This window comes from Pristis pectinata, chromosome 11, assembly GCF_009764475.1.
Source record: "Pristis pectinata isolate sPriPec2 chromosome 11, sPriPec2.1.pri, whole genome shotgun sequence".
In the NCBI taxonomy this organism is placed as follows: domain Eukaryota; kingdom Metazoa; phylum Chordata; class Chondrichthyes; order Rhinopristiformes; family Pristidae; genus Pristis; species Pristis pectinata.
This window is the reverse complement of record NC_067415.1, coordinates 585928-610273: the sequence shown is the minus strand read 5'-3', so window position 1 is coordinate 610273 and position 24346 is coordinate 585928. Positions and strand designations below refer to the sequence as shown.

Here is a 24346-nt window from a genome sequence, read left to right as displayed (position 1 = left end):
TCTCCCCACATCCTTCCCTCCCTCAATCCCTCCTCCCTCACCCTCTCCCCACATCCTCTCCCTCCCTCCTCCCCCCTCCCTCACCCTCTCCCCACATCCTCTCCCTCCCTCCTCCCCCCTCCCTCACCCTCTCCCCACATCCTTCCCTCCCTCAATCCCTCCTCCCTCACTCTCCTTTCTCCCTCCCTCACCCTCCATCTGCTTTTCCTTTCCTCCCCTCCCCTCCCCTCTCTCACCCTCCCTCCCTCACTGCCCTCCCCCTCCCCTCCCCTCTCTCACCCTCCCTCCCTCACTGCCCTCCCCCTCCCCTCTCTCACCCTCCCTCCCTCACTGCCCTCCCCCTCCCCTCCCCTCTCTCACCCTCCCTCCCTCACTGCCCTCCCCCTCCCCTCCCCTCTCTCACCCTCCCTCCCTCACTGCCCTCCCCCTCCCCTCCCCTCTCTCACCCTCCCTCCCTCACTGCCCTCCCCCTCCCCTCCCCTCTCTCACCCTCCCTCCCTCACTGCCCTCCCCCTCCCCTCCCCTCTCTCACCCTCCCTCCCTCACTGCCCTCCCCCTCCCCTCCCCTCTCTCACCCTCCCTCCCTCACTGCCCTCCCCCTCCCCTCCCCGCTCTCACCCTCCCTCCCTCACTGCCCTCCCCCTCCCCTCTCTCACCCTCCCTCCCTCACTGCCCTCCCTCTCCCCTCCCCTCTCTCACCCTCCCTCCCTCACTGCCCTCCCCCTCCCCTCCCCTCTCTCACCCTCCCTCCCTCACTGCCCTCCCCCTCCCCTCCCCTCTCTCACCCTCCCTCCCTCACTGCCCTCCCCCTCCCCTCCCCTCTCTCACCCTCCCTCCCTCACTGCCCTCCCCCTCCCCTCCCCTCTCTCACCCTCCCTCCCTCACTGCCCTCCCCCTCCCCTCCCCTCTCTCACCCTCCCTCCCTCACTGCCCTCCCCCTCCCCTCCCCTCTCTCACCCTCCCTCCCTCACTGCCCTCCCCCTCCCCTCTCTCACCCTCCCTCCCTCACTGCCCTCCCCCTCCCCTCCCCTCTCTCACCCTCCCTCCCTCTGCCCTCCCCCTCCCCTCCCCTCTCTCACCCTCCCTCCCTCTGCCCTCCCCCTCCCCTCCCCTCTCTCACCCTCCCTCCCTCACTGCCCTCCCCCTCCCCTCCCCTCTTTCACCCTCCCTCCCTCACTGCCCTCCCCCTCCCCTCCCCTCTCTCACCCTCCCTCCCTCACTGCCCTCCCTCTCTCCTCCCTCACTTTCTCTTCCCTCCCTCAACCTCCCTCTCCCACACTCCCTCCCCCTTTCCTTTCCTCCCCATTCACTCTCCCTCCCTCACTTCCCCCTCCCCTTTCCCTCTCTCTCACCCTCGATCCCCCTGCCCTCCCTCACTCTCCTTCACTCTCCACTCCCCTTCTGCCGTCCTCAGTCCCTCCCCCCGCCCTCGATCCCGCCCCTCATGATCTGTGGTGTCCCACCGTGTCATCCTCCCTTCCCTCCCTCCCTCCCTCTGTCCCTCCATGAGCTGCCTCACCGTTAAGGGTGAGCTCACGGTTATAAGACACTGGCGGCTGTTCACCTGGTAGAAGTTTGGCTGACTGATTAACTGCTTCACGTTCTCCCAGCCCTCTGGTCTGTCGAACATCAAGCACAAGGTGTTCATCACCGTCACCACAGAGAGGGGCGGTGCCCTGTAGGTGCGCACCTCATCCAGGTCACTGGAGCTCAGCGCCTTGAGGGCTTGTAAGGCCGTCTCATAAAGAGGCTTGCCCTGAAAAAGGTTTACACTTAGAACATGGAACATACAACATAGAACATAGGACAGCACAGGATCAGGCCCTTTGGCCCACCATGTTGTGTTGAACTAATTAAACGCCTAACTAAACTAATCCCTTCTGCCTACACAATGTCCACATCCCTCCATTCCCTGCACACTGAACTATTCCCTGAGCTGTGGTGACCGAGCCGGGCCGGTTTACCAGCTCACCGCACCGTGACCTCACCACGCCAGTTTACACCTCACCGTGCCGGTTTACACCTCACCGCGCCGGTTTACACCTCACCGCACCAGTTTACCAGCTCACCGCGCCGTGACCTCACCGCGCCGGTTTACCAGCTCACCGCACCAGTTTACCAGCTCACCGCGCCGGTTTACCAGCTCACCGCGCCATGCTCGTTGTTGAAGGTCCTACGAGCAGCCTCCATCTCCCGCTGCAGCAGGGTGAGCCGGAATTCCTCCTCACGGCTCCTCAGTAGGAGGTCCAGGAAGTCATTCCTCAGCTTGGCGTAGTGCTCCTGTAGCTGCCTCTTCTCCTGGGTGGTGAGGAGCAGGTTGTCAGTGGGAGTCAGAGCTGAGGGCCAGAGACACGGAGCTCACTGGGACGATGGGTGGGACTGCATCCATCCTGAAGCCCCATCGCCCATCAAGGCTAATTCCCTGCTTCCTAGAGGTCTCGCCCAGGGTGGGTTTAGGCTACCTGCTTCCTAGAGGTCTCGCCCAGGGTGGGTTTAGGCTACCTGCTTCCTAGAGGTCTCGCCCAGGGTGGGTTTAGGTTACCTGCTCCTGAGAGGTCTGGCCCAGGGTTGCTTTAGGTTACCTGCTCCCAAGAGGTCTGGCCCAGGGTTGCTTTAGGTTACTTGCTCCTGTGGGCTGCTCCTGGGGCTCTCCTGAACCCTTGTCTGGGTTCACCTGGGTGATGTCTGCCCTCTGACCTGTTTCTCAGGGAATGGCAGTGACCTCTGACCAAGATCCTGTGACCCTTGCCTTCAGTCAGAAGCAAAGGGTGGATGTTTGGGGGGGGGGGGAGCTGGAGGGATGGACGGATGTGGGTGGACCCCCTCACCTCTGGATGTTCGGGGGGAGGGATGGACAGATATGGTGGGGACCCTCTCACCTCTGCCAGCAGTTCGAGTTTGCGTTTGAGCAGTTCTATTTCCTTCGTGTGCTCCTCGGCTGAGTTATACACCTCCTTTATCTTGTCCAGGCCCAGCTCCATCCTGGGGACAGAACATAACCCAATGTTAGAAAACAACAGGCTGTTCGGCCCATCAAACCTGCTGTCCCTTGGTCCTTTGCCACTGGGAACAACCTCCCTCCTGCCTCTGGTTAGGGACACCCTGAGCTTCATGTCCTCTGGACACTGTCTTCTGGTGATTTGTCCCAAAGCCACTGACTGATGGAACCACATCTGTCCTTGCAAATTAGAGTTGTACAGAGGGAACAGGCCCTTCGGCCAACCCAGTCCGTACCGACCCACCCAGTCACACCAATCCTACACTAATCCCATTTTATTCCCCCCACCCTCCCATCAACTCCCCCCAGGTTCTACCCCTCACCTACATACTGCGGCCAATCAACCCACTAACCCACACGTTTTTGAGATGTGGGAGGAAACCGGAGCACCCGGGGGAAACCCATGGGGTCACAGGGAGAACATGCAAACTCCACACAGCGCCGGAGGTCGGGATTGAACTGGGGCCTCTGGAGCTGTGAGGCAGCAGCTCGACCCGCTGTGTCACCTGTTACGTTCTCTCCCGAAGGCTCTAGCTGTCTCCACCTCCCTTACGACTACATGTGCCAGATGGTGACTGGTCTCTGAATTAAAAGACTTTCCCTTCCCACCCCCCTTGAATCTTTTGCCCAAAGCGTTAGATTTGTGCCCAGACCCTCGAGACATTTGCTCCCTAACCCCCTCCGTGACCCTGTCACCCCTGGTAGGTCCTATCCTCACTGCCACTCCTCCTGATGCCGGTGCAGGGAGGAAGGCAATGACTCACCTCTCAATCTGTAAACCTTCCGATTGTTCCAGGTGGTGGAACATCATCAAGAACAGATCAATGAAGTCCAGGTAGTGGTGTGGAGTGATGAGCGGCAGAGGGCGAGCCATGTGCTTGGCGTAGCTCAGCGCTGACTGGTGAATTAACGCCATGATTCTGATGATGATTGGGACCAACACCCATATCTTAGCCACGGAGCGGTCTGGTGAGAGAGGGGAGCCGCTGTTTACTGTCTCCACGGTTGACGCCCTCAGTACTTAGGCACAGATACTGATCTGGTTCCAGGAGACAACTCATCATGCTGTCCCAGGGCTGATGAGCAGCAGGCAACAAATTCTATTCGATATTCATTCAAGAGCCAGCATCTAATCGCCCATCCCTGGTTGCCCCTGAGAAGGTGGTGGGGAGCTGCCTTCTTGAACCACTGCAGTCCTTGAGGTGTGACTACACCCACAGTGCTGTTGGGGAGGGAGTTGCAGGATTTTGACCCAGCGACGGTGAAGGAACAGCGATATCTTTCCAGGTCAGCATGATGTGTGGCTCGGAGGGCAACGTCCGGGGGTGGGGTGGGGGGGTGGTGTCCCCGGGCTTTTGCTGCCCTTGTCCTTCCAGCTGGTGGAGGTGGTGGGTTTGGAAGGTGCTGTCCAACCCTAACGCCACCATGCCCAGGGAGAGAGGGTGATGAGGAGCGAGACCGTGCTCCACGGCATCATTGAGCCATCCTGTATTCTGAGGAGATCCTTCCAGAGGTCACCCTGAGATTCTGCCCTCTGATCTTCCTCCCCCCCTCCCATCACCTCCTGAAGGAAGACCATTCCCTCCTCCCCTGTAAACACTTTGTTCTGGTCCTGAACTCATTCTGATCAATCCGGCTCAACTCAACCATCTCCTTGGACGATCTCCCCTCCCTCCCCAGCCCAACCCCTTCACCTCCATCAACCCCGAGACTGTGACGAAGGGTGAGACTGACCGGTGCTCCTGGTCAGCGTGGAGAGGTTTCCAAATCCGAGGTGTGAGGCGGCGATGTCAGTCAGCGCCTGGTGACCCCACTCACACCACACGTCGATGTAACCGGCTGGCCCCAGGAGGTGGGCCAGCCGGACTGGAAGCCTCCTCACACCCTGGGACAGGCTGGAGTCACCAACAGGCAGCAACAGGACCACGTGGAGGCTCTGGGCAACGGCCTGGAAAAACCTGAAAGCACAGAGAGTCAGTGTGGGTGGGGAGGATGAGGGTGGGGGGAAGGAGAGGGGGAGGGAGTAGGAGCATGAGTGAAGGTGTGACAGGGGCAAGAAGTGGGTGGGAGAGGGGAGGGCAGGCAAAGGGAGAGGGCAAGGCCAGTGTGAATGCTGGGAAATGAGGAAGCACAGGGTTCGGGGAGAGGGGAAGACGACGGCTGTGCACGGAGCAATGGGGAACAGAGTCTGTGCGAGGAGATGGGTGGAGAGGTGTGGATGGAGACCAGAGGTGGGAAGTCTAGAGACCAGGGGTGGGTGGGGTGGTGGAGAGGTGAACAGGTTCCAGTCTGTGTACAGAGCAGTGACCGGGCTAAGTCTTCAGGAAGAGTTGGATGGGTGGGTGAAGGGGTGGGACAGGGTGTGGCGGGGGCTTTACAAGCATGGTCCCGTGGGAGGGGATCCCTGTGGAAGGACGGGATGAGCTGGGATTGGGAGGGAAGTTTACAGTGTGATATATAAAGGGTTCAGAACCAGGGATGACAGCCCGTGACCAGTGGACTCACTGGGAAGAGAATTGACAGACACTGGAACGATGTGTCTGCAGCCAGTTGTGGCCGGGATCATTCTCAGAGAGAAAGATTTGGATAAATATGAGAAAATGGCCAAAAGCACAGGGCTGTGGGGGCAATACTGGGACTGGGAGACATTGAAGTTGGTTTCAAAGAGCTAGTATTGGCTCAATAGGCCAAATGGCCTCCTCCTGGACTACAAGGGGACTGCAGCAAGGATAAGGTGATGGGAGTCTGGGAGGTGGGCAGGTAGTGGTGCTGGGGGGGGGAGCAGTGAGGGGACAGGGGAGGGGCTGGCTGGGCAGCTCTGGGTGAGCAGGACCAAGGGCTGGTGGGTTGGGACGAGTCTGCCACCCACCTCTCCAACACCCGCTCTTCCTTCAGGTTCCAAGCCAGGTTCTTGGTGGCAGCAAACTGCTTGGCGACTTGGGTCAGTTCGGAGGGGGAGTAGAGCCCAGGGAATCGCCCCTCTGCCATCACATTGAACAGCTCCTGCAAGGTGTCCTGTCCCACACTGCTGTGGACCATGATGATGGTGCATCTCTCCTGGATTCCTGCCTGCCTGTTCGCCTGCTTGAACACACTGGCCACCTCTGAGCTGGACATCTGACCGTCCAGCTCAAAGACTGTGGCCATGGTGAGATAGGCAGCCAGACGGACCAGTGTCTTACGGCCAGTGCAGTGAGTGGTGGCCATCAGGGCGCAGTGCGCTCTGGGTGTGCTCAGGACCCTGGAGATGTGAGCGAAGTGACGCACAGTGTCCTTGAAGAAGATGATCTGGTGGCTGGTCCTGTGGCTCAGGTTCTGTCTCTGCACGACCTGCCGCAGCTGTTGGGCCAGGTTCTCGTGACTCACTTCCCGGTACGGGTTCCACCGAGGGGAGCTCATTTGTTGCCTGCTGTCTGGCCGAACTGCCCCCTTGCTGAAGATCAGGTCAGTCAGGGCTTCCCCAGTGTAGAGCAGGTGAAGTGGCAGCAGAGGTTTTATTGACATCGATTGCCTGCGACCCCTGTTCTGCACCCTGGACCTGGCATATTTGGGGGACGCTGCGCCCAGTTTCCCTCTGGGATCTCTGAGCTTTGTGGCAGGGGCCTGAAGGGTGACCTGTGGAGGGCTGAATCTGCTGCTGACCACTGAGGAGGTGCTGAGAATCTGATCATTGAAGCTCAACAACAAACTCTCAGTCTCAGAAGCCTCGCGGCTTAACCTTTCTGTGCTCAAGGCTCCCGAACTCAGCTCTGCTCTTTGCTGACTTATGAGGAACTGGTTTTTGGGTTCTAGAGCTCTGATGTCTTCCCCTTGGGAGGCCTCTCCCTGTTCATCTGCATCCTGCATCTCCAGGGAGAATGGAAAGTTGCCCTGGTGATGTTCCAGCTGATCTGATTGGCTACCCAAAGTTTGGGGTTCAACTATTCTTCGCAAGAGTGAATGGTTGAAAAGAAACTCAACGTTATGGGTGGAGAAGTGCGAATGAGCAACTTCCTCCAGGATCAGGCACAGAGTGGTCCTGTCCTCCTCAGCCAGGAGACAGTCGGAGAAGGTCCTCATGGACTCGTGTAGCCACAGGCCGACTACAGTTTTGGTGACAGTTTGTAGAGCTGGCGATGCCTCAGATTCGGAGTGGGTCAGTTTATCTTCACTGAGCTTCTTCAGGGTGCTGACACTGGAGGGGTGCATCAGCAGGAGCCCACGGAGCACCTTGCCGACATCGGCCAGCGAGAACAGGTAATGGGGGTGCCTCGGAGAGGCAAGAAACACCTCCTTCACCTTCCGGTACAGGTCTATAGTGGCATGAACGAGAAGTTTGGCAAAGAGGGCGTGCCTGGAGATTGTATATCTGGGGAAGCTCTCCAGCCAGGTCAGCACGCTGGGCATGTAGATGGTGGTCAGCATGCCCCAGGTTATTGCAGGGAGGGCCAGCACAGTTGTCAGGTGGGTGAGGCGGGCTGAGCCAAAGCCCACTGCCCCATGACATGGGGAACATGTTGCGATGTAGCTGACCCGTGTGGAGTGGAAGGATCGGAACCGGTGACAGTCTCCATTGTAGATACCACGACAGGTCAGTGAATGGCGAACAGCTTCAACCACTGGCTGGCACTGTGAACCCGGCTCTGGACAGGAGGCAACAAGAAGAGCATGAGACTGTGGGGGCATCAAGCCTGGTCGACAGCTGGACGAGGTGGACAGGAATGGACCATGGTGGGGGGGAGGGTAGTTGGGGGTGGGGGGATGGGGAAGGTGGGGGGGGGGAGTGTAGGTGGGAGGTAGGTGGCGGAGAACAGTATGGGGTGGGGAATAGTGAGGAGTGTGGGGGGAGGGAAGTTGGGATGGGGAGGATAGGTGAGGTGAGGAGCATAGGTGGGAGGTAAGTGGGGGTGGGGGACAGTGGGGGACTGTGGGGAGGGGAGGGTAGTTGGAGGGGATGGGGTGCTGGGTGGGGGATGGGGTGTCAGGGGTGGGGTGCCGGGGCTGGGGTATGGGATACTGGGGGTGGGATGCCGGGGACAGTGGGGGAGTGTGGGGAGGGGAGGGTAGTTGGGGTTGGGGGGATGGGGGCGGGGGTTGGGGATGGGGTGCCGGGGTTGGGGTGATGGGGGTGGGGTGGGGTGCCGGGAGTGGGGGATGGGGTGTTGGGTTGGGGTGATGGGGCGCAGTGGGGGACATCCTGAACTTTGAACTCATCCATGGGTGACTCACTTGAAGCTGCCACGTGGACGTCATCCAGCAAGAAGAGGAAGGTGGCACTGGGTGCAGGAGTGCGAGGGGGCGGAGGGGGCTCCCCGTCCCTGGGGAAGACTCTGCCTGCCACGTGCTGCCATACGTCCCTGGGGAGGGTGCTGGGGCTGACGGGCAGTCTGTACATGGGAGGTAAGGAGCTCAGCCACTTCATTGCCTGCACGAAGCTGGTCTTCCCAGAGAGCGGCTCCCCGACCAGGAAGACGGAATGTCCCGATGACAGCAGCTGCTCCAGTAACTTCAGGTAGATCTCCATCTGTAGAACACACAGGGGCTTTCTTCAGGGACCTGCAGCAACCCTCCGGGAGACCCCAGGGCCCATCCATCCCAATCTGAGGGTTGACCGAGAGGTCCTGACGTCCCACCGAGAGATCTGGGGCCCTACCAGTCCCAAGCCCGGTGCTGGTAGGTTACTCGTTCACGAATGTGGATTACTAATCTGTGCTGGTACGCCATTTACAAATTCACCGACGACACCACTGCTGTTGGACAAATCACAGGTGGTGATGAGTCAGCGTACCAGAGCGAGGTAGGACATCTGGGTGAGTGGAGCCACAACAACAACCTCTCACTCAACATCAGCAAAACTAAAGAGCTGAGTGCTGACTTCAGGAAGGGGAAGGAGGGTGAACGTGCACCAGTCTACATTGGGGGATCGGCGGTGGAGAGAGTCAGCAGATTTAAATTCCTGGGCGTTAACATATCGGATGGTGTCATGACAACAACCTTTCCCTCAATGTCAACAAAACAAAAGAGCTGGGTCATTGACTTCAGGAAAGGGGGCGGTGTACATGCACCTGTCTACCTGAGGTCGAGAGGGTTGAAAGCTTCAAGTTCCTGGGAGTGAACATCACCAACAGCCAGTCCTGGTCAAATCACGTAGATGCCACGGCCAAGAAAGCTCACCAGCGCCTCTACTTCCTCAGGAGGCTAAAGAAATTTGGTTTGTCCCCTTTGACACTCACCAACTTTTACAGATGCACCATAGAAAGCATCCTATCTGGATGTATCACGGCTTGGTACGGCAACTGCTCTGCCCAGGACCACAAGAAACTGCAGAGAGTTGTGGACACAGCCCAGCGCATCACGGACACCAGCCTCCCCTCCTTGGACTCTGTCTTTACCTCTCATTGTCCTGGTGAAGCTGCCGGCATAATCAAAGACCCCACCCACCCGGGACATTCTCTCTTCTCTCCTCTTCCATTGGGTAGAAGATACAGGAGCCTGAGGGCACGTCCCACCAGACTCAAGGACAGCTTCTACCCCACTGTGGTAAGACTATTGAACGGTTCCCTTATACAATGAGATGGACTCTGACCTCACGATCTTCCTTGTTGTGACCTCGCACCTTATCGCACTGCACTTTCTCTGTAGCTGTGACACTTTACTCTGTACTGTTATTGTTTTTACCTGTACTACATCAATGCACTCTGTACTAACCCAATGTAACTGCACTGTGTAATGAATTGACCTGTACGATCGGTTTGTAAGACAAGTTTTTCACTGTACCTCGGTACAAGTGACAATAATAAACCAACACCAATACCAAAGACCTGTCCTGGGCCCAGCACATAGATGCAATCACAAGGAAAGCGCGCCAGCATCTTTTATGGAGGGAAATGAACAGTCGATGTTTCGGGCCGAGACCCTTGATCAGGACTGGAAAGGAAGAGGGCAGAAGCCAGAATAAGAAGGTGGGGGGACGGGAAGGGAGGAGGACAAGCTGGCAGGTGGTTGGTGAGTCCAGGTGAGGGGGAGGGGGGATGAAAGGGAGTGATGTGAGGAGGTGGGAGGTGATGGGTGGAAGAGACAATGGGCTGAAGAAGAAGGAATCCAATAGGAGAGGACAGTGGACCACGGAATAAACTGGAAGTGGGGAACCAGAGGGAGGTGATGGGCAGGTCGTGAGGGTGGGGGAGGGGAAAGAGAAGCCACAGGAATGAGGGTAAGCAAATGGTGGGGGAGCGGTTACCAGAAGTTAGAGAAAACTATGTTGAGGTCATCAGGTTGGAGACACCAAGGTGAAATATGAGGTGCTGTTCCTCCAACCTGTGTCTGGCCTCAACGTGGCAGCAGAGGAGGCCGTGGACAGATATGTCAGTGTGGGAATGGGGTGTGGAATTGAAGTGGGCGGCCACCGGGAGGTCCTGACTGTTGTGGCGGGCGGAGCAAAGGTGCTCGACAAAGCGGTCACCCAATCTGCATCAGGTTTCACTGATGTAGAGGAGGCTGCGCTGGGAGCACCAGATGCAATAAATGAGACCCTCAGACTCACAGGTGAAGCGGTGCCTCACCTGGAAGGACAGTCTGTGGCCCTGAATGGTGGTGAGGGAGGACATGTAAGGACAGGTTCTAACACTTTGCGTGGTTGCAGGGTTAAGTGTCAGGAGGAGGATGATCAGTGGGGAGGGATGAGTGGACAAGACAGTTGTGGAGAGAGTGACCCCTGCGGAAAGCAGAGCGGAGAGGGGAGGGGAAGATGTGCCTGGTGGTGGGATCCCGTTGGAGGTGGCGGAAGTTGTGGAGAATGATGCGTTGGATGCGGAGGTTCGTCAGGTGGTAGGTGAGGACAAGGGAACCCTGTCCCTGTTATGTTGGGGGGGGGTGGAGGGGGTGAGGGCAGACATTTGGGAAATGGAGGAGATGCAGGTGAGGGCAGCACTGATGGTTGTGGAAGGGAAACCCCGGTTACTGAAAAAGGAGAACATCTCAGATGTCCTGGACTGGAACGCCTCATCACGGGAACAGATGCAGCGGAGGAACTGGGAGAAGGGGATGGCATCCTTACAAGTGACAGGGTGGGAAGAGCTGTGGCCAAGGTACTGTAACTGTGGGAGTCAGTGGGTTTGTAAAAGGTGTCGGTGGATAGTCTGTCTCCAGAGATGGAGACAGAGAGATCCAGAAAGGGGAGAGAGGTGGAGACGGACCAGGTGAATCTGAGGGCAGGGTGGAAGTTGGAGGCGAAGTTGGTGGAATTGCCAAGCTCAGCACGGGTGCAGGAAGCAGCCCCAATGCAGTCGTCAATGTAGCGGAGAGAGACCTCATATTCCGTCTTGGTAGTCTCCAACTTGATGGCATCAACATCGATTTCTCCAAGTTCCAGTAAACCCTACCCTCCCTTTGTTTACCCTCATTCCTGTAGTTTCTCTTTCCCCTCCCTGCCCTCACCACCTGCCCATCATCTCCCTCTGGTTCCCCACCTCCTTCCCTTTATTCCATGGTCTACTGTCCTCTCCTATCGGATTCCTCCTCCTTCAGCCCTTTGCCTCTTCCACCCATCACCTCCCAGCTTCTTGCATCTCTCCCTTTCATCCCCCCTCCCCCACCCACCCCCTCATACACCTGCACTCACCTCTCACCTGCCAGACCCTGTTCCTCCCTCCACCTTATTATTCTGGCTTCTACCCTCTTCCTTTCCAGCACCTCTACTTCCTCAGAAGGCTAAAGAAATTTGCCATGTCCCTTTGACCTTCACCAATTTTTACCAATGCACCACAGAAAGCATCCTATCTGGATGCAACACGGCTTGGTACGGCAACTGCTCTGCCCAGGACCGCAAGAAACTGCAGAGAGTTGTGGACACAGCCCAGCGCATCACGGAAACCAGCCTCCCCTCCAGGGACTCTGTCTACACTTCTCACTGTCTTGGTAAAGCAGCCAACATAATCAAAGACCCCTCCCACCTCGGACATTCTCTCTTCTCCCCCCTCCCATTGGGCAGAAGATACAGAAGACTGAAAGTGCGTACCACCAGGCTCAAGGACAGCTATCCTTCTATTATAAGACTATTGAACAGTCTTTAGTACGATAAAATGGACTCTTGACCTCAATCTATGGTCTTGAACCTTATTGTCTGCCTGCACTGCACTTTCTCTATAAATGTAACACTTTATTCTGCATTCTGTTATTGTTTTCCCTTGTGCTACCTCAATGCACTGATGTGATGAATTGATCTGTACGATCGGTATGCAAGACAAGGTTCTCACTGTACCTTGGTACATGTGACAATAATAAACCAATTTACCAATTTAAATTTACAAATACTTGTGTGTATGACAATAAACTCAATTTTGACTTTGACTTTCAACAACTATTTTATGTTCCTAAATTAATAGCCTGGCTGATGAATTTCCAGTCGTAGTCCATGGATTACCAGGCTGCGCTGTGGATTGCTAATCAAGGTCCCTTGAATAATCCTCCAGGGCCCTGGGTTACTAGTCCAATTGCTGGGTTACCAGCCTAGGTGACTGTATTACTGGTTTGGGCATGAAGAGAGAATGGGGCAGGCGGCATCTTTGGAGGAAGACACACTGAGTAAACATTGTCACTGTCACACCCCCCGGCCCACAACATCCTAAGACAGAAGGTCAGATGCTGACCTCAAACTCTGCATGAAAAAGCTCAGGGAAGTGACAGGGACAGGGAGCTCAGGGCCACCCACACCCACGAGGCAGGTCATCAGTTAACACTGAGGTCTGATAACCAGCCTTTCCAATTTGTGCCGGTTCTGACACAATTGGAACTGGAGTTCGTTTATTATTGTCACATGTATCGAGATAACAGTGAAAAACTTAGTTTTGCAAGCTATCCATTCAGATTATTTCAGAACCATAAGTACATTGAGGTAGTACAAGGGAAAAGCTATAACACAATGAGGAATACAGTGTTACTGTTGCAGAGAAAGTGCAGGCAGACAGACAATAAGGTGCAAGGGCAATGGTGAATAGATTGTGAGGTCAGGAGTTCATCTTTAATGGACAAGAGGTCCGACTGAGAGTCTGAGGGTTCTGATGGAAGGTCAGAAACCTGCACCGTTAGCTCTGTTTCTCTACACACACCACCTGACCTGCTGAGTATCCTAGCATCCTGATTTTATTTTAGATTTTCAGCATCCGTGGGCTTTTTTGTTTTGTGTTACTGGTTTGGGTCACTGGATTACTAGCCCAGATTCCTGGATTACCAGTGCAACCAAGAAGCTGGGAGCAGTTGACTAGGTAGCTGTCCGCTCTGTACCTGTTCATTTTGTTGTGCTCCCTGTCTGACCTACCTCAGGGACAAGGACGTAACCAGATACTTTTGTTCTCCTCATCTCTTCCTCAGGATCTCTGTACAGAGTCTCCAGGCAGCCACTGGTTGGGTTTATGTAGTAATCGAAGACCAACCCTGGCTGTGGGATCTGAATGGGGTAGGCACTGCTCTCCAGAGCATGTCTGGCAAAGTTATCGAACCGAGGCCAGTGACTGTGGTGAATCAGGACAGTGTTAGTAAATAACAAACAAAAACACTGGAAACACTCAGCATTAATGCTTCAGCACAATGATCCTTCAATGGTGATGATCAACTGGGTCGCTGGGGGAGGCCAGAGTCACAGGGTGAAGAAGAGATTACTGTCTCCCCCGTAACTAATTCACATTCCTCAACATACGGAAAGGAGTCAGAGAGATCCACAATAAATCAACACCCACCTACCCACACACCTCAATAGAAGGTGGGGGATATGGGGAGAGGGCTGTTGGGTGGAGATGGAGATACAGACAGAAGGTAGGAGTGCATACTGGGGAGGAACTGGGAGGGTGGGAGTTGAGGAAGGGTGGTTGGGTGGATTTGACAACAGGGTCATAGTATAGAGTCATAGAGAGAAACAGCATGGGGACAGGCCCCTTGGCCCATCGAGTTGGCTTGGACCTCTCATGACCTTTGGTGGGTGTCCTCTCCCAGTGACAACATCTGCTCTACCATACTGGCCCAGGCACTCTGCAGTGGTGCCTCGAACAGGCGCTGGTATCAAGAGGTACAACATCAGAGGTTAGCTTTAAGGAAGGTTTTCATGGAGGAGAGAGGGGTGGAGGTTGGGGGGTGGGGTGGGGGGATTATGGAGCTCAGGGCTCAGGCAGCTGAAGGCACCGCCACAAGTGATGAACTTAGGGAAGATGACAAAGTGGATTGGAGCTCTGAGATAGGGAGGAAGGAGACTACAGAGGGGCCTGAACAGATGTAGGTTTGGCATTTAGTTGCTGTACACATCCTGTGCTGATCTAACGCCTTGGTTTTGCCGGTGAGGTTAAACGCAGAGTGTGAACACCTCATGTTCTGTGGAAGACTAACTCATGGCAAGACTGACATTGACCCTACCTGGATTGAAGGTGTCCTCCAAAGCCCCAAATATAGGCCACAGCAAGGATGCTTCTAGCCAGCATGTGGTCCCTGGGGAGGATTCCATCATCAAGATGCCTTCGCTGGTACTGGGGTGGGGATGTAGTTGAGGGTCCACCTTCAATGGAAAAGTTCATTTCATTCCCAGATTGATACACAGCCGGGATTTAAACCTTTGTTTCAGGAAGTTATGTCTCTAGGGCTACATCCTGATATGAGCCTGAGGTTAGTTGTTCACAGCTGTATCCCCACACTCAGCCACACAGGGACATACTAATGGGGCAATGAAGAGGATGAGAAGCTCAGACAATGTCCCCTGAACCCAATCATTAAAAGCTGGCAGCAGGTCCAACAAGTAGTTAAGAAGCAAATGGGTTTGAGTTTAAAATGGGAGGTTTGGTTACGATTGTACAGGGTGTTGGTGAGGCCACACCTGGAATACTGAGCACAGTTGTGGTTCCGTGACCTGAAGTAACATTTGAGGCAGTCCAAAGGAAAGTCACCAGGCTGGTCTGGGGATGGGGTGGAGGGGGGGGTTGTCCTGTCGAGAGAGGCTGGACAATTTCCTTGGAGTTTAGAGGAACGAGGGATGACCTTATTTACACATATACGTAGATCCTAAGGGGACACGATGGGAGATGTTGGGATGTTTTCACCAGTGGGGCAGTCTCGAACAAGGGGACATAACTAAAGATAAGGGGCTGATCATTTAAAACTAAAGTGTGTAGAAATGTCTCTTCACAGAGGGTAGTGAATCTCTGGAACTTTCTGCCCCAGTGGGTGGTGGAAGCTGGATCATCAGACATACTTAAAGTGGAGGTGGATAATGATTTGATAGGAATGGAGGGATATGGGGAAATGGCACAGAAGAGGCCAGCATTGATCAGAAATGCACATTGAATGGTGGGGTAGGTTTGAGGGGCCGAGTGGCCTATTCCTGCTCCTATTTTCTTGTGTTCCACTGTCTACATTGTGGCTGTCCACTCCGTGGTGCTTCTCTGACAGACAGGGGATCATTGTATCTCATGGATAGCACGGGTCTGCAGGACCTCATTGTTGGCCTTTTGTAAAACTTCACCACCCAGCTGCCTGACAACTGTGCCTTCCCCTTCCCGAACCATGACCTCCTCTGGTCTGACTGAATTTTGGATAAACCTGTCCAGAAATTCCTCCCACTCCCCTATGTATTGGAATGTCTCCAACACTCACTCCAGCTCAAAGACACTCCTTCACCCCCTCTCCCTCAGCCTCACTATCCACACACTCCCGAATTCTGCAGTCCAGATTCACAACTTGCCTCACCAAATCTTGGCCTTGCTTTATTTTATTTACTCATTTAGTTGGTATTTATTGAGAAATTATTTATAATTATATTTCAGTAGAGTCATAGAGCACAGAAACAGCCCCTTCGGCCCATCAAGTCTCTGCCACCCATCTCCAGTAATCCCATTCACTGACACCTGGTCCATAGCATTCAACGCCTCCGGGATTCAAGAGCTCGTCCTCTGTTTCTCTAACTTCCTTTGGGCCTGACCGTTCATTGTGTGTGTCCTACCTTTATCAGACCCCCTAAAATGCATCACCTCACACTTACCCAGAGTCAATTCCATCTGCCATTGATCTGCCTGTCTTACCAACCGATCGACAGCCTTAACCTTGGGCTGTCCTATCACCAGCACCACCAATAGTTGTGCCATCTGCAGACTGACTAATCAGACTCCTTCATTCACAATCAAATTGTTCATGTGTAGGACAGCAATGGTGCCAACACCAGTCCCTGTGGTACAGGGACATAAATCTCACACAGCATACCACAGGAAGCACCATAGCACTGCCCTGGTTTAGAGAAAAAAATCCAAAATGCATGAGCTGATCACTATTTTTACCCTGTATCTAAACACTTTTATCTTTGTAAAATGTTATTCTCCCCTGTCCCTGCCCTGTGACGGAGCGTAGAGGGCTTCGCTATATGTCTAACCCAAACTCCCTGCCCCTGGTGTGATGGGACGGTGTGGAGGGAGCTTCACTCTGTGTCTGACCCCGGGAGTGTGTGACGGGACGGTGTGGAGGGAGCTTCACCCTGTGTCTGATCCCGGGAGTGTGTGATGGGATGGTACAGAGGGAGACACAAGAGACTGTAGATGCTTGTAGTTAGGGATCGTCTTGGAAAGAGTGACCATAATATGATTGAATTTCTCATACAAATGGATGGTGCAATAGTTCGATCTAACACCAGTGCATTATGCCTAAACAAGGGAGACTACAACGGGATGAGGGAGGAGTTGGCCAGTGTAGACTGGGAACACCTGCTGTGTGGTGGGACAGTTGAGGAACAGTGGAAGACTTTCAAACAGATTTTTCACGGTGCTGAACAAAAGTATATTCCAGTTAAAAGCAAGGACAGTAAGGGTGGGGAGAGCCAGCCGCGGATAACTAAGGAAATAAAAGAAGACATCAGGCTAAAAGCTCGTGCATACAAAGTCACCAAGAGCAGTGGGAAACTGGAAGAACCACTCAGCAATCAATAAGGAAAGGGAAGATTATGAAAGTGAATTAGCACGAAATATAAAAACAGATAGTAAAAGTTTTTATAATTATATAGAGTGGAAAAGGGTGGCTAAAGTGAACGCAGGTCCCTTGGAAGATGAGGAGGGGGAATTAATATTGGGTAATGTGGAAATGGCCGAAGCCTTGAATGACTATTTTGTGTTGGTCTTCACCTTGGAGGACACGTCTAACATGCCAGAGAGATATGTTATGGATGTGATGGGAGGTGAGGACCTCGATACAATCACTGTCACTAGAGGTTGTGATGAGCAAACTAGTGGGCCTAAAGGTAGACAAGTCCCCTGGTCCTGATAGGATGCATCCCAGGGTACTGAAATCTCTGGATTCTGGGTAGGTCCCAGTGGATTAGAAGACAAAGAATGTCATGCCACTGTTTTAAAAAAGGATGTAGGGAAAAGGCGGGCAACTATAGGCCAGTTAGCTTAACATCTGTAGTCGGGAAAACGCTTGAAGCTATCATTAAGGCAGAAGTAGTGAGACACCTGGATAGAAGTCGTTCCATCAGGCAGACACAGCATGGATTCAGGAAGGGCAGGTCCTGTTTGATAAACTTACTGGAGTTCTTTCAGGACATAATGAGCGCAGTGGATAGAGGGGGACAGGTGGATGTTGTATACTTGGATTTCCAGAAGGTGGGTTCTCTTTTCATATAATCAAATTTCTTTTCAAATTCTTTTGTATTATGTTCACTTAGTAAGAGATTGGGAGGTTCAGATTATATATTTTACTCCCTGTGTCTGTATATCTCAACTGTTATTATTGTAATCCCAGTCTCCCTGCACCGTGTGTAGAATCACTATTGTTATGTGTATTACTTTGAAATTTAATAAAAAGATTGAAAAAGAGAAGGATTCCCAGAAGGCATTCGATAAGGTGCTGTATAAAAGACTTATCTGTAAGATAAGGGTGCATGGAGTTGGGGGTAAGGAATCAGCATGGACAGAGGATTGGTTAACCAGTAGAAGGCAGAGAGTTGGGATAAATGGGTGTTTCTCTGGTTGGCAATCAGTGGTGAGCGGGGTGCTGCAGGAGTTGCTGCTGGGCCCACAACTGTTCACGATATACATTAACGATTTGGAAGAGGGGACCGAGTGTAGCGTATCTAAGTTTGCTAATGACACGAAATTGAGTGCAAGTGCAAATTGCGCAGAGGATGCAGAGAGTCTGCAGAGATATAGATAGGTTAAGTGAGTGGGCAAGGGTCTGGCAGATGGAGTACAATGTTGGTAAATGTGAGGTCATCCACTTTGGAAGGAAAAATAGAAGATCAGATTATTTAAATGGTGAACGATTGCAGCATGCTGTTGTGCAGAAGGACTTGGGAGAGCTTGTGCATGAATCGCAAAAGGTTGGTTTGCAGGTGCAACAGGTTATCAAGGCGGCAAATGGAATGTTGGCCTTCATTGCTGGAGGGATTGAATTTAAGAGCAGGGAGGTTATGCTGCAACTGTATAGGGTACGGGTGAGACCACACCTGGACTACTGCGTGCGGTTCTGGTCTCCTTACTTGAGGAAAGATGTACTGGCTTTGGAGGCAGTGCAGAGGAGGTTCACCAGGTTGATTCCGGAGATGAGGGGGTTAGCCTATGAGGAGAGATTGAGTCGCCTGGGACTATACTTGCTGGAATTCAGAAGAATGAGAGGGGATCTTATAGAAATGTATAAAATTATGAAAGGGATAGATATGATAGAGGCAGGAAGGTTGTTCCACTGGTAGGTGAGACTAGAACTGGGGGACATAGCCTCAACATTTGGGGGAGTAGATTTAGGATGGAGATGAGGAGAAACTGCTTTTCCCAGGGAGCAGTGAATCTGTGGAATTCTCTGCCCAGGGAAGCAGTAGAGGCTACCTCATTAAATATGGTTAAGACACAGTTAGATAGATTATTGCATAGTAGGGGAGTTAAGGGTTATGGGGAAAAGGCAGGAAGGTGGATCTGAGTCCATGGCCAGATCAGCCATGATGTTATTGAATGGCAGAGCAGGCTCAACAGGCCAGATGGCCTCCTCCTGCTCCTATTTCTTATGTTCTTATGCTGAAATATAGAGCAAAAACAAACTGCTGGAGGAACTCAGCAGGTCAAGCAGCATCTGTGGAGGCAGAGGGATGGTTGCTGTTTTGTGTCCTGCATGTTCCTGATGCAGGGTCTCAACCTGAAATGTCAACCTCTCTGCCTCCACAGATGCTGCCTGACCTGCTGAGTTCCTCCAGCAGTTTATTTTTTGCTCCAGTGTAGAGAGAGTTATATTTCCTTCCGTCCCAATGGTTACCATTAGACTATTCTGCCTGGTGTTGTTAACCGTACCTGGTGGGACTGCACCATGCTCCATTTGGACCTGCTGCTGGTGACGTGACAGGTACTTCCGAAGGAGGGCATCAAGGATCCTGTTGAAGGTCATCACCTCCTGCAGCCCATAGGTCACCATCTTCTGTCTGACTGCCAGACAGCCCACCTGGGGGTTCAGAGCAAGGGTGCAGTGCTGCAGGAATTGTAGGGTGTTGGGGATTAGATCCAGAGCGAGTCTCCTCCAGAGGGCCAGTGTCTCTCGATGCACTGTATACTGGCTGTACACCGAGTCTATCATGTGGTTGTAAACAGCCTCCCAGCAGCCGCTGCCCTGGTAATGCACCAAGCTGCTCCAGGTCACAGCCGCAGGGGTGGCATCGCTCAGATCAGACACTTCCAGGATGAGAGAGGTGGATTCTGGTAGAGAAAGCTGCTCACCGTCGGGCAGAGTGAGGCAGTTACCCTGGGCCAGTAAACTACTGATGGGCAGCAGCCAGTCAAGACACAGCTCACCGTCCAACACCATCCAGTGGAGGGGCTCGGGGCGGGAGAAGGGCTTCACTTGCAGGGACTTGAAGTCCTTGGCCAGAGCTCTGGCCTGGATCCATCTCCCAGTTTTGCTCAGTCGCCTGGTCAGCACGCCCTTCTTCCAAGTCCGCTGCTTCAGAGCTCCCAGAAGCTCCTTTGTGGACAGGCTGTTGGGGAAATACACAGAGACCTTTACAGCCAAGCCTGTGAGTTCATCACCTCCAGAATTGTCTGGCTCCCTGGGATCACTTCGGCACAACTGATTCATTACCCTCGACAAGATCCTGTAGGAGGTTGTCTTGCCACTGCCTGAAGGACCAAAGATGATGACTCCTTTGCTGCCTCGGAGTGCCTGGTGCAGGGCCAGGATGTTGGTGACCATCTCCTCCGTTACTTCATGCTCTGTGTCCACAAGCTCCTGCTTAATGGCAGACAGGAGGTCGGGAGTGTGGTCCTGCTGGGGAAGTGTTGCCCAGGCGACTGGAAACAGATCCCTCAGGACATCCTGCAGGTTCTGCTGATGTTCATGGTCAGATGCAGCTGAGGAGAGGGTTGTCAACAAAGCGCTCAGCACTGAATATTCTTCAAGTAGAACTATTGACTCAAACAGGGGGACTGATGGGTGTTTGCCAACCTCTCCGCCTCCTTCACTGCCCCCGTCTGTGCCCTGCCCACCCCGATCTGACAGCCCTGGTGCCAGGACAGAGCTGCTGCCCTCTGAAGGCCCTTTGTTGGAGCTGCTGCCCATTTTGGAGGTAATTGCCTGAAGCCTTCGGTAAAGGACCTTTGCTGCTGCTGTCACCACTTTCCCCATCATTGGTAAGCAGCAGTGATCCCCGATGAAACCAGAGTCCCTTGCCACCTCAAAGAATAACGTGATTTTCCTGGCCAAGTGGCCAGGGTTTAAAAAGCCAAGGGAGAGCAGTTTGACCTCGGAGATGACCTGGACGTCTGGCCTGACCACACTCACTGGTCTCAGCACCATCCGTAGGTTCTCAGGCAGAGTGATGCTCGAGTCAAATGCTCGAAAAGTCATGATGGTGGCATAGGTGATTCTGGCTGGGACGACACTTCCTTCGAACACAATGCTTCCGAGAGCTGTTGGGTCCAAAAGCCTCAAACCCTCTGAACTCCACATTCGCCTGTGTCCCAGGGGAGAATTGTCACTCCCTGTTACATTGGTCAGGCTCCTCCCCAGCTGCCTTTGGGGAGAGTCAGTGTCTTGCTTCCAGGGATTGTAGGTTTTGATTAGCTCCCTGTAGGAATTTTGGATTGTGATTAAGTGCTGCCCCAGGATGGACAACATTCCACGTGTCAGGAAGTCCGTGTCTTTCAGCAGGACCCAGGCTCCTGACTGGACGGCTCCTCTCAGTATCTGAGTGAGGAAGGGCATGGACATTCCCTCACAACACTGCAGGGTGACCAGATGGGAGCCCAGAGCATGGGCAAGGTGTGAGAGGGTGGCAGATTTACCTGTGCCACAGGGCCCAACGAGCGCACAGGCATTAAAGTTCTGAATCCCCAGCAGTAGTGCCAAGCAAGTTCTCTCGGTCAGAGGAGTGTGCACAAACTGGTGGCTAGGGCCAACGTATTCATAGTCATAGTACAGGTTGATGCTCAGGACATTGATGTAACACCTCAGACCAAACTGCCTCTGCTGTGGCTCAGGTGTTGATGGGCCAAAGGGGCTGACTGATGGGTTAGTGGCTTCCCTCTTGGGAAAAAGCCAGTTGAAATCAGCCTTATATTTCAGGAGCTTCTGCCAGTGGAAGGAGGTCTCTGATTCGATGTTGGTAGCCATGAGATTGTGGCTGAGGTCGCGGTGATTGATGACGGTGAGGATCAGACTCTTGAGGAGAGAGAGCAGCCTCAGCTCCTCGGTCTCCTGTGTCATGGACTTGCAGAATCTGTGAGCAGCCAAGGCCAGACGATCGACCTTGGCGCTGTAGAGAGCTGTGAACCAGGCCTTACTGGCCGAGTGGGTGAACAGCACCTTCTCGACATCCTGCTGCCAACACATGGTCTCGGCAATCAGGATGCACTGTGCAGGGTAAGACTGGACTAACTTCATGACCTGCCCCATCAGCTGTGCTGCCTTGTAGGCATTAGTTTTGTCCAAGGACTCCAGTATGGTGCTGTTGGTGTGCGCGGCTGAGGCTGTGCTCTCACTGATACAGCTCTCCAGAGAGCGGAAGAGGCTCTGTTGGATGCTCAGTTCCAGCCTCTGTAACCAGGTGACCACACTGTAACCCGGCTCCAGAGGAACCAACAGCTCCAAGCGTTCCCTATGCTGCCCATAGATGGCCAGGACGTTGGTCTGAGGCATGATCAACTCCTCATTGGCGTTCCCTGTCATTTCATACTGAAGGTCCTGGACATTCACAAAACACTTCCGGACAAAGGGCAGGAGTTTCCGGGGATCGGGCAGCAGGATAAACAGAGAGAACAAATCGTTGTCACTCAGGAAGTGCAGCCGGGGAAATTCCTGGCGGGCAGATTCCAGAATCTGGGACATCTGGACAATAATCTCCTCCATGGCTGCGATACCGGTGCTGAAGATCTCCCACAGGGTCATGCCCTGGTACGTCAGGGTGTCCTGGCCATGGATGACGGACAGCACTGAGGGGTTGGTGGACAGAGCCTCAATCACTCTGCGATATAACACATTTACCTCCTTTATGTTGGACATCTGTGGGACAAGGGGAACAGAGCTGTGAAACATCAATGTGGTGGATACATGGAGCCCACTCCTTCTCTCCGATAACTCAGTCCTGTCTGGTCCTAGTTCATCTTCCCGGAGCCCACTGACCTCAGCACAGTCCAGCTGCTCAGACCATCTACCTGCCCCAGCTAACTGTCCAGCTGGAATGGCTGAGGGGCATTGGTCACTGATGGGATGGGAGGGACATTGGTCAGTGGTACAGGATGGGAGGGGCATTGGTCAGTGATGGGATGGGAGGGGCATTGGTCAGTGGTACAGGATCGGAGGGGAATTGGTCAGTGGTACAGGATGGGAGGGGCATTGGTCAGTGGTACAGGATGGGAGGAGCATTGCCCAATGGAATAAGGCAGGCCCTGAGTCTCAATGACCATGAAGCCTGGAGCTTCACTACGTTCCTTCAGGGGGGATTTCTGCTGCCTTTGTCCAGTCCAGCCTGTATTGGTCTCCAGATACTTCACCTCCATTCACCCTCTCCTCACAACTCTCCTCCACCGCCTCCTCCTCTTACCCGTTTTCTCCCCCTGGTTTACTCACATGTACCCCACCCCTCACCAATCCAGAGGCACAGAAACATTATTTCTGCTCTGTTCACACCTGGCCCTGTGTAGCGGCCACTCACCATGACCAGGTCCGGTTTCCGAGCCTTCAGCTCCATCTCAGAGAAGATCTGGTGCAGGAAGACCCACTTATCTTGAAAATTCTTCCAGAGGTCCAGAAGTTCACCTGCAGAATGAGAGGAGGAAACGTGGGAACACCCGGGAGAATGAGAGGAGGAGACGCAGGAACACGAAGGGGAACGAGAGGATGAGACAAGCTACCGCTCCTCCCAACATCCCAGCTGATCTATGTCTCTGTGTTACCTTAGCCAACCATCCTCACTATCTATAACTCAGCCTTTGTTGGAGACCACAGACATTCTCAGCCGAGCTATTTATTCAAGCAACAAAGGTCCCAGCACTGATCCCTGTGGTACCCAGTTACAAACTTCCAGTCAGTAAAGCAACCCTCCACCACTACCTTCTGTCTCCTATCACTAAGCCAATCTTAGATCCAGCTTACCAAAGCATCTTGAATTGCATGTTCTGTCGAAAGCCTCGTCCACGTAAACTAGGTCTTCTGCTCTACATCAGTTTCCTTAGTTACCTCCTTAAAAAGCTCAATTAGAATTCTGAGACAGGATTTCCCCTGCACAAGACCATGCTGACTCCTAATTAGTCCCTGCCTTTCAAGTGAACATAGACTCCATCCCTAACAACTTTTTCCAATGGTTTCCCTACTACTGATGTCAGCCTATAGCTTCCTGACTTATCCCTACTGCCCTTCTCGATATGGGAACAACTTTCGCTACCCTTCAGTCTTCTGGTACCTCACCCCTGGAGAAGATGATGCAAAAATCTCCGTCAGCGCCCCAGAAATCTCCTCCCTATAACATACTAGTGTTAATGGGGGATACGGATGGAGGTACAGGTGGGGATACAGAGGTGGATATAGATGTGGACACGGATGGGGACACGGAGAGGGATTCGGGCAGAGGTACGGATAGGGGTATACAGCTAGGGAATGTCGGACTGGAGATCACTTGACTCACCAAAGTGCTCGATCACTTCCATGAACTTCCCAGCTTCCTCTTGTACACCGGCAGGGGCTGAACTTGACAATATCCTGCTCAGAGTCATCACACTGTCCTCCACGTGCCACTGAAGCCTCTCGATCTCTGTACCAATGGGACAAAGGCCCATCAGAACATGAGAACCATCAAACTATCAGACCACCAGAACATCAGAATCATCAGAACCACCAGACCATCAGAACCACCAGACCATCAGAACTGACGTCTCTTGC

General features: G+C 53.5%; 1 protein-coding gene across 1 annotated transcript in view; it reads right to left on the bottom strand.

The window, feature by feature from the left end:
- Positions 1-24346, bottom strand: part of LOC127576103 (dynein heavy chain domain-containing protein 1) — a 94076-nt gene that overhangs the window by 47939 nt on the left and 21791 nt on the right. Inside the window, exons 10-21 of the mRNA XM_052026488.1 lie at positions 24093-24218; positions 23124-23227; positions 19273-22471; positions 14378-14516; positions 13293-13485; positions 8207-8501; positions 5868-7620; positions 4733-4956; positions 3763-3964; positions 2880-2982; positions 2149-2298; positions 1565-1756 (exon numbers count right to left, since the gene is read on the bottom strand). Of these exons, the coding sequence (XP_051882448.1) occupies positions 1565-1756; positions 2149-2298; positions 2880-2982; positions 3763-3964; positions 4733-4956; positions 5868-7620; positions 8207-8501; positions 13293-13485; positions 14378-14516; positions 19273-22471; positions 23124-23227; positions 24093-24218 (6680 nt within the window). The remainder of the gene's footprint in view (positions 1-1564; positions 1757-2148; positions 2299-2879; positions 2983-3762; positions 3965-4732; positions 4957-5867; positions 7621-8206; positions 8502-13292; positions 13486-14377; positions 14517-19272; positions 22472-23123; positions 23228-24092; positions 24219-24346) is intronic.